The sequence below is a fragment of the Oncorhynchus tshawytscha genome, linkage group LG07 (genome assembly GCF_018296145.1).
Source record: "Oncorhynchus tshawytscha isolate Ot180627B linkage group LG07, Otsh_v2.0, whole genome shotgun sequence".
Lineage (NCBI taxonomy): Eukaryota > Metazoa > Chordata > Actinopteri > Salmoniformes > Salmonidae > Oncorhynchus > Oncorhynchus tshawytscha.
In genome coordinates, this window is record NC_056435.1 from 4915322 (window position 1) to 4932061 (window position 16740).

A 16740-nucleotide genomic window follows, 5' to 3' on the forward strand; every position below is an offset into this window, starting at 1 on the left:
TGATGAGAGAATTGAGAACCACTGACTGATTCAGTCAACCGTTCAATGGACACAAGGTCATTCGTGAGTCTTTCACAAGACACTGCACTGGCCATAGACATATACAATATTTAATAGCATAACACAACGGATTACATAAACTGGATTGACACACTCATTCAAAAAGAGCTGTGAGCAAACCGCGCCGCAAAACATTCTAATGAGCCGGCGCACCTACATTTTAATTATCACTAAAAAGAGCAAAGAATCCTTTTGTGAACTGTAAAGAACCATTGAAGAGCTCAAAGGATTTTTTGAGTCATTATGGTTCCACATAGAACCATCACCTTTCCCAAAGAACCTTTGACGAACCCTCGTTTCTGGTGTGTATCAGGCAAGGCAACTTTTCACCAGTAGAGGACACCATACAACTATAATATAATCCATGTGAACCAGTGTGAAATAAATGGCAACAATTGTAATGTAGAAAACTGTACACTAATGTACTTGTATGACAAACATTGCAAATTCAGACAAACAAAATCACATTTTTATTCATAAAAATCTCTAGACATGAATGGTAGAGCACCGTTGGTTGACAGCATAGTGAGTTGATACAGGGTTGCTTCTTGGATATAAAATGAGTTGCTCATAGGTTCTGTAAACGTGTTAATACTGGGTCACAAGCAAGATGTATAGCATTATTGCAGGAACATGTTGTGGCACCAATGTTGTTATTCCTCAATTTGAACAAAGCAGATATTACAATTACGCTAGCAATATAAAATCAGTGATCAGCATAAAATAGTTATGACATGAGATATATACAATACATACGGATTCTATCGAAACAAATCTATAGACCATTCTGATTTGGCACTGGAACCATGTATGTATTAATTAATCTGTGAATCAGTGTCTACTACAGAAAGTGGTATTTTCTATTATTTCTTGACTACATTCCTGAGTGAGATTGACTGAATTGTGTGTTAAAATGATGTTATATGATGAGCTATCCATTCATTTTGAATGAAAATTTCCACGCTATAAGGTTGAGAAATGACTGAAATTTCAGCCTGTTTTGGTGGGTTGGAGTTTTGGCCTTCCATGGTGACATCACCAGATGGTAAATTAGTTAATGGACCAATAAGAAAAGAGAGTTCCAAACCACAGTAAGGTACTTAATTGTTACCCAGAAATGATTTGATATTGAGATAAAAAAAACAGCTGCATTGGACCTTTAAGGAAACATTTGACAGAGATTGGCGGTAAAATTAAAGTTCAAATCAGTCACTGGAATTAGTTTAGGAATATTTATAATAAGTGCGTAGAGTTTTAGGTCAAGGGTAGGAGAGAGGAACTAGGGAGTGTCAAAGGAGCATTTATTCAATAGTTGTGTCATAGTGTCATGACTTGACCTCCTTCCATTGTGAAGTACACAGTGCCATGGAACATCAGTTTAAAGACTGAATTGAGCGAGACAACGACAGATGTCTTCTCAGCCTGTTGTGAAGAAACCACATGACAGCATTCACAGAAAACCCATACTTGATGAATATTCAACCGAAACCAAAGATCATTGAAAGAGGAGCTATACAATACCGGCTCATTCTTGCACACATGTCCTCTTGCACTCCTCCTCTGTGTCGAAGCGGTTCTGGTTCCCCTCACAGGCTCCATACCAGAACTGGGCGCATGCGTTGGCCTGCTTGTCGTAGTACCAGCGCATTTTGTAATCCCGACATGGGCCCTGGTCTAGGACCAGTGCACAGCGAGGGTCCAGAGGCACAAACTCTGACCGGGCAGAACACACGATGAAGATTGTTAGTGAAGGCCCACTAAATAAACAGACGTATATAAGGATGTAGGGGCCATGGCACACTAGTATACTGATTCTGTTCATTGGCAGATATAGCTAAAGCATCAACAAAATTAGGGTCAATTTCAGTTGGAATCATTCAGTAATTGATTTCGACAGGCTTTGTAGTAATCTGAACGGCTCATATGAATCAACAGACACAGGGTAGACTGCCATGACTACATAGATATAGCACAACGCTCAGCTGTTGTTGGCAGTGGGTCCAACATACCTTTGGGAAGTTTGGGTCGGGGTGCAGGCACTAACTGGACAGAGCCTGAGGACCCAGAGGATGAAGATGACGTTCCTGATGACGTTCCTGATGAGGAAGAGGACCCTCTTGTATTTGAAGATGAGGATTCCCTGGCGGAGGAGGACGTGTTGCGGTTCAACGTGGGAACGTCCCCGCGACCAGTCTCCCAATCTGAGGTGTAAACACTTCTATCCTGGCCTCCCTTACGCTGCCCTTTCTGGAGCCGGAGGAATAGAAAACACACAAGGAAGAATGAGGACCAACAAAGTCCTTACCCTATTGTCAATTAGTAACAAAACACAAATACACCGTTTTAAAGCCTGAAACAGAGTAACGAGACCAGTGTTACTATAGTGAGATAATGTACAGTAGACTAAGAGGAGACAGTGTTATTATAGTGAGATAATGTACAACAGACTGAGAGGAGACAGTGTTACTATAGTGAGATAATGTACAGTAGACTAAGAGGAGACAGTGTTACTATAGTGAGATAATGTACAGTAGACTAAGAGGAGACAGTGTTACTATAGTGAGATAATGTACAGTAGACTAAGAGGAGACAGTGTTATTATAGTGAGATAATGTACAACAGACTGAGAGGAGACAGTGTTACTATAGTGAGATAATGTACAGTAGACTAAGAGGAGACAGTGTTACTATAGTGAGATAATGTACAGTAGGCTAAGAGGAGACAGTGTTACTATAGTGAGATAATGTACAACAGACTGAGAGGAGACAGTGTTACTATAGTGAGATAATGTACAGTAGGCTAAGAGGAGACAGTGTTACTATAGTGAGATAATGTACAACAGACTGAGAGGAGACAGTGTTACTATAGTGAGATAATGTACAGTAGACTAAGAGGAGACAGTGTTACTATAGTGAGATAATGTACAGTAGACTAAGAGGAGACAGTGTTATTATAGTGAGATAATGTACAACAGACTGAGAGGAGACAGTGTTACTATAGTGAGATAATGTACAGTAGACTAAGAGGAGACAGTGTTATTATAGTGAGATAATGTACAGTAGACTAAGAGGAGACAGTGTTATTATAGTGAGATAATGTACAACAGACTGAGAGGAGACAGTGTTACTATAGTGAGATAATGTACAGTAGACTAAGAGGAGACAGTGTTATTATAGTGAGATAATGTACAACAGACTAAGAGGAGACAGTGTTATTATAGTGAGATAATGTACAACAGACTAAGAGGAGACAGTGTTACTATAGTGAGATAATGTACAACAGACTAAGAGGAGACAGTGTTACTATAGTGAGATAATGTACAACAGACTGAGAGGAGACAGTGTTACTATAGTGAGATAATGTACAGTAGACTAAGAGGAGACAGTGTTATTATAGTGAGATAATGTACAACAGACTAAGAGGAGACAGTGTTACTATAGTGAGATAATGTACAACAGACTGAGAGGAGACAGTGTTACTATAGTGAGATAATGTACAGTAGACTAAGAGGAGACAGTGTTATTATAGTGAGATAATGTACAACAGACTAAGAGGAGACAGTGTTACTATAGTGAGATAATGTACAGTAGGCTAAGAGGAGACCGTGTTTTCATTAGTTCAATGGAGCATGCAAGTCAGGTCAACTATAGATTGACAGTAGATTGTTCTGGCAAGTGCCTCTGCTAAATGTCTGTTAATGTGCTGTAAAGACCTGTACTGTGGCAGTGCCAAGGTCGATAGGCTGGGTTAGGTCTACCCTGCCACCCTGACTTTGAGTGCTGGTAGTGGTGACTGTTCGCCTCCCGTTGTTGAAGTCCTCCTGGTTGGTGGTCCCATAGCCATTGCCATAGTTCCCGTTGCCATTGTTCCCATTCTTCCCGTTCCTGTATCCATTGGTGACACGGTTGTATATCAGATCACCGTTCTCGTCTTCACAGAACTTGCTGACTAGCTTGGACTCCAGAGCTGAGAGAGAGCGACAGAGTAACAGGAGTTGTGATGACTGGGAACAGGTGATGAATCACATTGTACCGGTATTAGCCTTGGAGACTTTGCAGCAACTTGATGCAGTTAACTTGGTACATTGGGTCAATTTACAGACTACACCGTATAATAACAGTAGACCTAATGCTAACGAAGGGGCAGGAGTTTTTCTTCACTATGTCAGCTGACCAGGAACAACTCTAGAGGACAAATATACCAGGGCCATTCAACATTCAGCTAACAGTGTAATGACCTAAAGCGTCATATGACACCACCTACAGATAAAATACTATGGTGTCTTAAAGGAGGCCTGGGTAAGGCAAAAACGTTATAAATATTTCTCATTTTTGCTTTTCGATAGAAATGTCAAATATATGTCAACAAAACTTCCTGCAAAGGACTATTCTACTGATTATATTGAGTGATAATCCCAAAAATCATGGCCTTTTTTGTTTGGGTTTCGTGTGGAATCACTGATGACTACACCAACACAATAAACCAAAACCAACTGAATGTAACACCAACTTGGCATTTTGCCTTACCTGGCAGTGTGTTGAAGTCATCAATGAGGTACATGTGTTCACTATCAGGGTCTGACGCAATCAGGTTGAGCTCCCTCAGGAACTCTGACTGCGTGGGGTCCGACGTATTCACGATCCCCAATGCGTACATCTCGATGTTGGCTGCGTGCGCCTCCCGCACCGCAATATCCAGCTTCACCGGCTCCCGCTTATCCGTCTGTCCGTCCGTAATAACTATAGCCACTTTACTCACCCCTTTGCGAGAGTTGTAGAAGGCCTCCTGGGTGGCCTTGTGGATGGCGGTGCCTGTGTGGGTGCCCTCACCTATATAAAGGATATTTCGTATGGCCCGTTTGACGTCCTGCTTGGTCATGTGGCGCGCCAGGTTGAACTCTATCTTGCCCTCCAGGCTGTAGAGGACCAGGCCGATGCGGGTGGCGTTGTGGCCCACCGTCACGCGGTCCACCAGGGCCGCCACAAAGTCCTTGATGATTTCAAAGTTCTCCGGCCCAACGCTCTCCGAGCTGTCAATGATGAACACCAGCTCCATGGGCCGCTCCTTGCATTTGATTCCGCAACCTGGAAACAATGCAGAGATATACGATTCGGACGTAGAAAGGATGTTTTCCAATGCACTCTCGACAAAGGCCTACTGTATGTTGGAATCAATGTTAAATTATACTACACAAGCACAACAAATAAATGCTTTATTTACCACAAATCTCCTTGATCATTTTAATGATGTCTTCTCTCTGTGGGTCAAAATCCAGATTGACATGGTGACTAAATGGAATAAAAAAGACTAATGTGAACTCAAAAGACAGCTAAAGACTGAGAACTTACTGTGAGGCCCATGTCGCCTTTGAATCCTGGTCTGCCCTAAAAGGAAGCAGTAAAACATTGGTCTGATCAGTTTCTACTCTGATTGCAGTTAATTGTTTATTACAGTATGTATCCCTGTTATCGAATGAATCGCCCTGATTGACCCATGACATGACTCACTGATTGGCCAGGAACTCCAGGGTCACCCAAATCACCTTTGACCCCCTTCAGGCCCCTCTCCCCTCCAGAGCCGCGGTCACCCTGTCATAGAGCCAGATAACACAAGGTCAAAGGTCACAAAAGTTCAAATACACTGCCATATGTTTCAAACCACTGTGTCTGTCGTCACCTTGGCCCCTGGGAATCCTTCCCCTGGTGGCCCCCGAGGGCCCGTCACGCCCTGAGACCCCGCCTCACCCTGAAACGGTCCACAAAATACAGAGAAGATTTGTCATGCTCAACTCAACATTTTAAAGAAACAAGAAAATGTTTATTTGCTTGCTTAGTTCGAATTACTAGACCTACCTTTGGGCCCTGAATACCCTGCCCAGGGGGCCCCGTTGGCCCTGGTGGGCCCGGTCGTCCAATGCCACCCTAGAAATGAGCAGAAGTTATAACCATATGTACAATAGCAATTAAAAAGTGTCAGCACAACACAACATAGCCCAACCACACTGCACTACCTGTGTCAAACCTAGCTAGTCACACAAAATGAGCTAAGCAAAGGGACAAATCCTTCACTTTTCACTTAACAAACCTAGAGTTAAAAAGTGACCTGATCTCACAGGGCAGCCGTTTCACGAGCAGGCAATTTCACAGCTTGACTGTCTCTGGCTTTACTGTTCATAGCCTGACACACATTAGCAAGCTTACTGTAGGAGACCAGACCTACTGATGTGATGGACAGGGCTACCTCAACCCTCAGGTCTGCCCGCTCCCTAGGGCTTCTAGGGCTATAGGAGATGAAAAGCCTGGAGAGAAACCTGGATGTAATATTATAAGCTAGACTGCCGGCTCTGGGTATTGTGTTGGTTATAGGCACCCTGGTCCCAATGGTTCTCATTAGACCCTTATGTTGGGATATATTCACATGTTCTTGGAAGTGTGTTAAAATGATATATGTCCTGTAAGAATGAAACGCTGATTACCGCAGCCTTTGAATACAAGGTCCCTGGGGATATGTGTTCACACGTACAAGCTGGATCTGAAATGTGGTGTCTGCCAGCATGAGGTAATACTAGTATCGATCACCATGACTCAGTGGGTTTATGATGGCGCTGAACAAGGCTAAATCGGTTTCGCATCAGAGCTGGGATTGATTCTTTGCCAACTGTTTAGCAGGTCAGCTTCTTCATGTCAGACTACAATACATACCGGTAGACCTTGTAGCCCCTCGCCGGGGGGGCCTGCTAAACCTGGCAAGCCCCTGAAGCCAATATCGCCCTAAATGGGAGAAAACACACGGCTATCATGATGTCCTCTGCTAATTGAGGTCTTCTGTTCACCCAGGGCTGTTGTCACTATCCAAAATAACCCAAATCCGACACCCTCACACAGAACCATATCTTTACCTTCGGACCAGGGATGCCCAGCCCCTCCAGGCCTGGTTCACCAGGAAGCCCCGGTAGACCAGGAGTTCCCTACAAACCACAGGTAAACACTGGGATCAACACTGGTACAACTCATGCAATAGCAACACATGAATAAGCAGCAGTGTTGCTCACCGTAGGGCCAGGATAACCATCGCCTTTGGGCCCAAATGGACCAGATGGACCAGGACCTCCACGATCACCCTAAAGGTTTGTGATTAAATAAAAGTACATCAAGATTCAAGTAAATAAATATCAGTACATCAATGAATTATGCTGATTATTCCGATAAATATGTAAATCCTATGAATTATTCCCTATTATTCTAGTAGTGTGACATAGTGTGTCTCACCTTAGGACCAGGCAGTCCATAGCCTGTCTCCCTAATGGTCCAGATGGACCAGGTGGGCCAAGATCGCCCTGAGACAAGAGTTATAATATGGTTAAGAGACAGTTATAACATGGTTATGATATGGCATAAACCTCATCTACATGGTGAATTGTAGGCATTTTGGGACAGAGGGCTGTTACCTTAGGTCCTATGATGCCCCGCCCTGGGAGTCCTGGCATACCAAGTCGACCTGGTGTCCCAGGCTCCCCCTAGAAGAGGTCAGAAGTCAAAGGTTGCAGTGTGACCACATTACACTACAATACAGAGTGTTGACTGATGATAATTGAGGACAATGTCCTCACCTTTGCTCCAGAGGGCCCGGCGATTCCAGGAGGCCCACCCAAGCCCCGAATGCCCCTCTGGCCCTGGTCTCCCTATGTTGAGAGACATCATTCGTCAAAGAAACAGCACAGAAAACCAACCTCAGAATACCACAGCTGTCCAGATTAATGAAGATTAAAATCTTGAAGCAGCGATGTGAGGAGAAAAACCTGGGAATCTTCTTACCTTCTCACCCTGGGTGCCAATCCCCGCAGCTCCCTCTGGTCCCCTCAGACCACCAACACCTGGTTCACCCTATATAGACAAACACAAACAGACAAACAAGCAAAGCATATGAATCCAATGGTCACATTCAAAGAGGTACAGTATCAACCTATGGTGACGGAGAGATGGCAGAAGATGAAATACCTTCTGTCCCGGGGCCCCATCCTCTCCTGGGAGGCCAGGAAAACCAGCCAATCCTGACGCTCCTGGCTCACCCTGAAGAGAGATCGTTGGTTGTCTGTCTCACATTGCATCGACTACATATCCAAATGTGACACCACAACGAGGACAAACTACACATTGCGTTTCCATTGGAAGAGGACTCACCTTAGCTCCAGGTTCGCCAGCCCCTCTCTCTCCTGTTGAACCTAGCTCCCCTGGTAAGCCCTGATCACCCTGTGGATGAGAGGAGCACCCATACACAGTCATTAGCATTAGCGATCGCCTAAACATACCATAACCACAATTGATCCAAAAGTAAAGTCAAGGAAGAAGCATTCAAACACAGACCTTGGGCCCTGGATATCCATCTCCTTGTGGACCCCTGCCCCCTGGTGGCCCCCGAGGCCCCTCCATACCCTGGTAGGACAGGAAGCACAAAGTAGGCACATTAGGACAGTAATCCATAAACTATGTATGGGTGATACTTGGAGAAACCTGTAATAATGAATAGGTGGGCCTACGTACCTTCTCCCCCTGAATGCCCAGCCCTGGCAGGCCGAGAGGCCCTGGAAAACCTGGAGGGCCAAAGCCACCCTGAGGGTCACAAAGAGAGTCAATTTTGGCATCATAGCTATAATTACACAAACACAAGCTTGTGGATGTGTTACAGGAACAGTGAATGAAATAAATATACAAAAAGGACATATACATACATATATATTAGTTTGGATTTTCACCCTTTCATTAACTGTTATTAAATGAAGGGAAAGTAGTCAACATAACACAAATACTGTGCTAAAAATCCTCCTGCTAGTCACCTTGCTATTAAATATTGAGAATGTTCATGCAATTTACTATTTTGATAGGCAATAAAGTAAACCAACTCCAGATCCAATGACCCAGTAATACAGTGGGGCAAAAACGTATTTAGTCAGCCACCAATTGTGCAAGTTCTCCCACTTAAAAAGATGAGAGGCCTGTAATTTTCATCATAGGTACACTTCAACTATGACAGACAAAATTAGGGGGGGAAAAAAAATCCAGAAAAATCACATTGTAGGATTTGTTAAGAATTTATTTGCAAATTATGGTGGAAAATAAGTATTTGGTCACCTACAAACAAGCAAGATTTATGGCTCTCACAGACCTGCAACTTCTTCTTTAAGAGGCTCCTCTGTCCTCCACTCGTTACCTGTATTAATGGCACCTGTTTGAACTTGTTATCAGTATAAAAGACACCTGTCCACAACCTCAAACAGTCACACTTCAAACTCCACTATGGCCAAGATCAAAGAGCTGTCAAAGGACACCAGAAACAGAGACCTGCACCAGGCTGGGAAGACTGAATCTGCAATAGGTAAGCAGCTTGGTTTGAAGAAATCAACTGTGGGAGCAATTATTAGGAAATGGAAGACATACAGAGACCACTGATAATCTCCCTCGATCTGGGGCTCCACACAAGATCTCACCCCGTGGGGTCAAAATGATCACAAGAACGGTGAGCAAAAATCCCCAAACCACACGGGGGACTTAGTGAATGACCTGCAGAGAGCTGGGACCAAAGTAACAAAGCCTACCATCAGTAACACACTACGCCGCCAGGGATTCAAATCCTGCAGTGCCAGACGTGTCCCCCTGCTTAAGCCAGTAAATGTCCAGGCCCGTCTGAAGTTTGCTAGAGAGCATTTGGATGATCCAGAAGATTGGGAGAATGTCATATGGTCAGATGAAACCAAAATAGAACGTTTTGGTAAAAACTCAACTCGTCGTGTTTGGAGGACAAAGAATGCTGAGTTGCATCCAAAGAACACCATACCTACTGTGAAGCATGGGGGTGGAAACATCATGCTTTGGGGCTGTTTTTCTGCAAAGGGACCAGGACGACTGATCCGTGTAAAGGAAAGAATGAATGGGGCTATGTATCGTGAGATTTTGAGTGAAAACCTCCTTCCATCAGCAAGGGCATTGAAGATGAAACATGGTTGGGTCTTTCAGCATGACAATGATCCCAAACACACTGCCCAGGCAACGAAGGAGTGGCTTCGTAAGAAGCATTTCAAGGTCCTGGAGTGGCCTAGCCAGTCTCCAGAACTCAACCCCATAGAAACTCTTTGGAGGGAGTTGAAAGTCTGTGTTGCCCAGCAACAGCCCCAAAACGTTACTGCTCTAGAGATCTGCATGGAGGAATGGGCCAAAATACCAGCAACAGTGTGTGAAAACCTTGTGAAGACTTACAGAAAACGTTTGACCCCTGTCATTGCCAACAAAGGGTATATAACAAAGTATTGAGATAAACTTTTGTTATTGACCAAATACTTATTTTCCACCATCATTTGCTAATAAATTCATTAAAAATCCTACAATGTGATTTTCTGGATTTTTTTTCTCATTGTCTGTCATAGTTGAAGTGTACCTATGATGATGGCCTCTCTCATCTTTTTAAGTGGGAGAACTTGCACAATTGGTGGCTGACTAAATCATTTTTTGCCCCACTGTACATGCATGCCTCATCTATAAAATGCCAGCTTGGCTCACTTTATAACAGCTCCGTTGACACTATAAAGTTACATGGCGTAAACACAGAATATTAGCTAACTGCATTCTTGCTGAAGGATTGCACTCATTATATGATGAACGCACTTGCCAATATCCCAAGGATGAATTTCACCACAAGGCTAAACGTGCCAAGACTAATCTGACCAAGAACAAACACAATTTTAAGGTCAATTAATGTTTAAATCTGTGAGGATGATCATCAGCTACCGGAATTCTATCGCTGTTTGCTTCATTCATAATGGTGTAATTAAGCAATAAGGCCCAAGGGGGTGTTGTATATGGCCAATAAACCATGGCTAAGGGCTGTTCTTATGCAGGACGCAACGCAGAGTGCCTGGACACAGCCCTTAGCTGTGGTATATTGGCCATACATCACAAACCCCAGAGGTGCCTTATTGCTATTATAAACTGTTTACCAACGTAATTAGAACAGCAAAAATAACTGTTTTGTCATACCTGTGGTATACGGTCTGATATATCATGGCTGTCAGCCAATCAGCATTGAGGGCTCGAACCACCCAGTTTATAAACGTCATCAATTCATATCCCATAATCAGTGTGGGACCGTGATTCTATTTCTGACAGTACACACGTTGTTCAGGTAGAATGAGGATGCATCCCAATAGTGTTAAGTAGCTTCCTCTCCTTGTCTCCTCCCCTTTATCTGAAAACACAGACTAGGTGAAATCAAAAGACAGGAACCCTTCTGAACTAGGACTATCCATCCACCTGTCCAGACCTTTAAAAAACAATGAAGGAAAAGAGATGAGGAGAGGAGGCCACTTTAGACAATTGATATGAACCCTTTACATCAGCCTTTACTTCACCCATGAACTTTCTCACAGCACAGCGTCCAGGCCTTGACCCCTGTGTGATTCATCACCACACAGATTCAATAGAGGCCTCATATATAACCGCAGTCTGAATGAGACCCAGACACCAGTGCTTCTGGCCACTCCTTACCCAAGAGGCTTTATGTGTTCCTGGGGAATACTGCGTGTTTGTGTGAAGGCCATTCACCCAGATGTAGTTTTACAGTCTATACTGTACCTCGTCTCCTTTGATTCCAGCGCCGGGCTGTCCTCTGGGCCCCCTTGGCCCCTCCAGGCCCCGGTCCCCCTGCGGAGGGACAAACACAGCTCTTAAATTATTTTCAACTCTGCAGTCTCTCACACACCCGAGAGAGAAACTCACACCAGCCATACAGTGAAGGCAGAATCCCAATTTGAGATCTGTGCCCATAACTCAGACTTTCATCTATTGATGTCAATGAGTGATATAGATTTCAGATTAGGATTCTGCTTTAAGAAAGATAACAGCAACACAGACAGTTATTAATTGATGGGAAAACAACCATGATCCCGCTAACCAACAAGGCTGATGGGAACAATGGAACATTATGAAAATGTTAAACTGAGCTTTTCCTTACGTCTTGGCAAAAGGTTCAAGCATTCCGTTGTAATTTGTGTTTACGTCTATCTATGTGCCACGCCGAGGATGGTTCGCAAGGTGACAACGGACGTTCGTTTACTGTGTCTGTTCCTGCGTGAGAGACAGGAAGTCTAAACAGGAACGTGAAAGGGGTTCTGGAAACTTCTTCAGATATCTTCCCAGCCTTGCATGCATCCACTCTGGACCTCCAAGGAAAGTTCCAGGGAGACCACACAGGTCGAGGCGGGTTCTGACAGAGGTTGAGATGCTGGAGGACATGTTTCGTGTTACTCTCATTTTTCCAGCGAAGGGCTTTGGCACTGAGCGTGAGTAGATCAGCACTGGGGGAGATGGAAACCACAGCGACCACCTGAATGTCGCTGAGTGTTCTTTGTACTTAACTACTGCAGGAGTCAGGCTCCGACTTGAAAATGATAGAAGACTAAAATAAATAAACATGGTGAAGGACTTTACACAATAATCACATTTGAAGCAGAGAGAGATGTGTGTAAAACATGTCCATTACCTCAGAGGTTACCTCAGGTCTGGGGAGAATACACCCTGCAGCTACAGCATTAGCAATACCTAAGGACAAACCAGCAACATACCTGCACCGGAGCTTAGATATAATGTACTCATAAATCCCCCATTTCTTCACCCCAGCAGGTGTTGATGACAAGGGTAGCAGGAAAAATCTTTTCAGTTCTCATGAATCTGGAACTTGTCAGAACTTGTGACTAGCAAGAGAGCACTGCAGCTCACAGTCAGAGCTGTGTGTCTGGGGTCAGCCTCAATGCAGGAAAGTAAAAGCCTTGAGGCCATCTCTAACGGTAGACGCTTCTAGATGACTGGTGGAAACTCACACCGTCACTCTCTCCAGGGTAAACTGCCAGATAAATATCTCTAATGATAGGATCTGAGTGGACTGAGGTTTCAATGAAAAACATGCAATAAAAAGGATGCATCTCCTCAGTCAGTTGACTAGACTATTATGAGTCAAAGTTGCAACTTCGCCAAACAGAGATTACATTTGGCATGATGTTACTTAAGTGCGTTCCCAAAACGTAATCAAGCTTTGTTTACACAGGCCATTCAGGAATGATCAAAACAATTGTTGATCGGTGTTCTCACCTGCCACTGGAAGCATAATGTTTTCCTTGTCGCGAAGTAGGCAATATATATCTATATAAAACTGTATAAAACTATTACCATAACACAGCTCTCTCTCTAAAGGAATGGCATGTTTGCATTGCATTTACAACCATTCTCTTACAAGTCGCAACAAGGGCGTAAGCTACAGTATAACATAATATCTTTTGAAGGCAAGACACTCACTGCAATTCAAATAGCATAGCCGTATCCTGGTAACACTTGAGTTCAGAGGATATGTTAGAGCAGGGAGAAAGAGAGAGGTCTGGTTTGGGCAGATGTGGCCCATGTGTGCCTGAGCAACCCAGTGAAAAGCAGATGGACTCATTTCTTCCTTCTGGTCTCAGTTGAATGACTCACTCCTTTCATGTTCTACAGGGATTCTGAATAGCTTCTGGATGTTTCCCAGCCCAGGGCCTGTATGGGTTCACCTGACGTCCTTTGGAACTCTGCCTACCTGCATGCTGGAAGTTACTCCGTAGTAGAACAAGAAATCACTGATCGATAGATCCATTGCATGTGACACTGTGATACCAAATAGAGGTGTAATTCAGATGGACTTTTATGGCGCTGCGTCTTCTCCTATAACCATCATCCATGTGATGTTGCTGGTTTTACAGCCACATATCTGGAGCCCAGACCGGGACACATCTCTGCAGACGCTCAGTCATACCTTTGGCCCGGCGAAGCCTTCTCCTATAGGACCCTTCTCTCCTTGGACGCCCTGTGGCCCTTGAGGCCCCTGTGAAACAAATCAACCAATGGTGAACAGACTTGAATAACCATAGACTCCATACACAGCTACATGAACACCCATTTCACTGAATCATTTATGAGTATTCATAAATGCAAGCGTACATTGTGGTCAAGTATGCGTACATTGTGGTCGTGCTAACTCACCGGTTGTCCAGGCTCCCCTAAGCCAGGTGGCCCTGGAGGCCCCAGTCGCCCCTGGAACCCCACATCACCCTGCAGAGAGAGAGTGGAACACCCGCGAGGTGAGCTACAACAGGTGGTTGGGGAAAAATATAATTCCCTCATTTTTCAAAACAATGGGATGGAGTGATACCTTGGGTCCAGGAAGCCCAATCCCAGTTTCTCCTTGGATTCCAGGTGGACCAGAAAGTCCCCGCTCCCCCTATAAAACACACACACACACACACACACACACGTAACCATGCAGGAACAGACACACACACTTCAGTATACAGGAAATTCATATCGAAGTGTTTGGCACAACAGCCATTCATAACTCTGTGTCTCTCCCTCTTTCTCCTCCACTATGGGCCATCAAGACCAGAACTTTTCGAATGAGGTGACATCATTTCCTTTGAATTCCTCTCATCTCCATCACTAACCCAGCCATTACCTCACCACATAAACCAATACACATACACCAAACAAATCACACACACTGACCTCAAACCTTAACTTTTCCCCCTCACACATCTTCCATCTTCCATTCTACTGGGGGGTCAGGCTAGCACTAGGTGTTCTGAAACTCCTGGAGAATTCCCTCATAGTCAAATCACTATTGTTAAAAGCCTTTATTCAAAACACAGTGCCCTCTGTAATTATGTAATTATTGGGACAATGAATCATTTTTTTTTTCTTATGGCTCTATGCTCCAAAAGTTTGGATTTGATATCAAACAATGACTGAGGTTAAAGTTCACTGTCAGCTTTAATTTGAAGGTATTTTCATCCATATCAGGTGAATCGTGTTTTTTTTAACAGCACTTTTTGTGCCCCCCCATGAGAAAGTTAGACACACAAATGTCATACCCCCCCAAAATGCTAACCTTCCCTGTTACTGTTATGGTGAGAGGTTAGCATGTATTGGGGGTATGATATTTGTGCATCTTTCTCACTCATTATTGATGATTCACTCAGGATGATCCGTAATCATGGTAGCATCTGCATTAATGTATGTGTTTAGAAACATATTCTATTCTTAATTACAATAAAAGTGACTCCAAAATTACACAATACATTACTTAGCATTCATTTTTTTGGGGCTCAAAATAATCTGAAACAGAACCAAAACAAAGAGCAAATGCATTCAAATGTGTAGAGTTACAAGCTTGACGTAGTCATTGTATGCTATGAATATGGGACCATATACTTAACATTTTACTACTTTAATACACATAAGTGAAATGGGGGGTGACTATGTACTTAAAGTGCTGTAATTTCAAAACGGTTCACCCAATATGGGTGAAAATACCCTAAATTTAAAGCTGACAGTCTGCACTTCAACTTCAAAATCATTGTTTGATTTCAAATCCAAACTTTTGGAGTATAGAGCCAAATGAAGAAAACATGCTTCACTGTTCCAATAATTATGTATGGCATTCTAATAGCAGTGTGAGAAGACTGATAGTCTACATACCGCACATTTTTTTCTGTTCCATTTCCAACATGTCGTGCAAAGCTAAATGTTAGACATTAGTCTGCCATTCATTTGATCTTGGATGACAGTCAAACAAGCAACATGAAGAATCTTTCGAAACAATTAAGCCTCTGACTGCCTGACTGTGAGTGTGGGCATATGTCAGACTTGGCAGTAATGTCGCTGAGAGAAGTTTGAAAAACAAACTGACAAGATAATAACATGATTACAAATCCCTCAAAGGGTCTGTGGCGTTCGTGCAATGACTGATGATACTTAGCAAGTAATGTATCCATTCAAAACATTAATGTACACATACTTGGTCAATCGTCTGCCATCTGCTTTTGAGCCACACTTGAATCGTTCTTTCTGTAGCTCTGGTCCAGGGTGTGACGTGCGGCTTGCAGAAGGCTCAGCATCGGCAACCCGCACGGAACTCCCTGGACCAGAGCTAGTCAGTCTACTCAGTGGGAATGATACCAGCGTAGTACTCAATACCGAGGTCTCGAGACTAGAGGTTGACCGATTATTATTTCCCGATACCGATTATTGGAGGACCAAAACAGCCGATACCGATTAAAATCGGCCAATTTTTATTTATTTATTTGTAATAATGAAAATTACAACAATACTGAAGGAACACTTATTTTAACATAATATAATACATCAATAAAATCAATTTAGCCTCAAATAAATAATGAAACATGTTAAATTTGGTTTAAATAATGCAAAAACAAAGTGTTGGAGAAGAAAGTAAAAGTGCAATATGTGCTATGTAAGAAAGCTAACGTTTCAACATGAGAACATATGAAAGCTGGTGGTTCCTTTTAACATGTCTTCAATATTCCCAGGTAAGAAGTTTTAGGTTGTAGTTATTACAGGAATTATAGGACTATTTCCCTCTATACCATTTGTATTTCATTAACCTTTGACTATTGGATGTTCTTATAGGCACTTTAGTATTGCCAGTGTAACAGTATAGCTTCCGTCCCTCTCCTCGCTCCTCCCTGGGCTCGAACCAGCAACACAACGACAATTAGCACGCGCTAACTAGCTAGCCATTTCACTTCGGTTACACGAGCCTCATCTCGGGAGTTGATAGGCGTGAAGTCATAAACAGCGCAATGCTTGACGCACA

The 16740-nt window shown here is 43.4% G+C and overlaps 1 protein-coding gene across 1 annotated transcript in view; it reads right to left on the reverse strand.

The window, feature by feature from the left end:
* Nucleotides 1-507: 507 nt before the first annotated feature.
* LOC112237727 (collagen alpha-1(XXVIII) chain) overlaps nt 508-16740 on the reverse strand; it is a 30142-nt gene continuing 13909 nt past the window's right edge. The window contains 26 exon segments of the mRNA XM_024406326.2: nt 508-1482; nt 1582-1773; nt 2070-2307; nt 3773-4026; nt 4587-5144; nt 5281-5317; nt 5409-5444; nt 5568-5648; nt 5737-5805; nt 5913-5981; nt 6762-6830; nt 6959-7027; nt 7112-7180; nt 7329-7357; nt 7360-7396; nt 7508-7576; nt 7670-7741; nt 7875-7943; nt 8058-8129; nt 8241-8309; nt 8424-8492; nt 8601-8669; nt 11682-11750; nt 13885-13953; nt 14112-14180; nt 14281-14349. Coding sequence (XP_024262094.2) covers nt 1586-1773; nt 2070-2307; nt 3773-4026; nt 4587-5144; nt 5281-5317; nt 5409-5444; nt 5568-5648; nt 5737-5805; nt 5913-5981; nt 6762-6830; nt 6959-7027; nt 7112-7180; nt 7329-7357; nt 7360-7396; nt 7508-7576; nt 7670-7741; nt 7875-7943; nt 8058-8129; nt 8241-8309; nt 8424-8492; nt 8601-8669; nt 11682-11750; nt 13885-13953; nt 14112-14180; nt 14281-14349 — 2568 coding nt within the window. The 3' untranslated portion in view covers nt 508-1482; nt 1582-1585.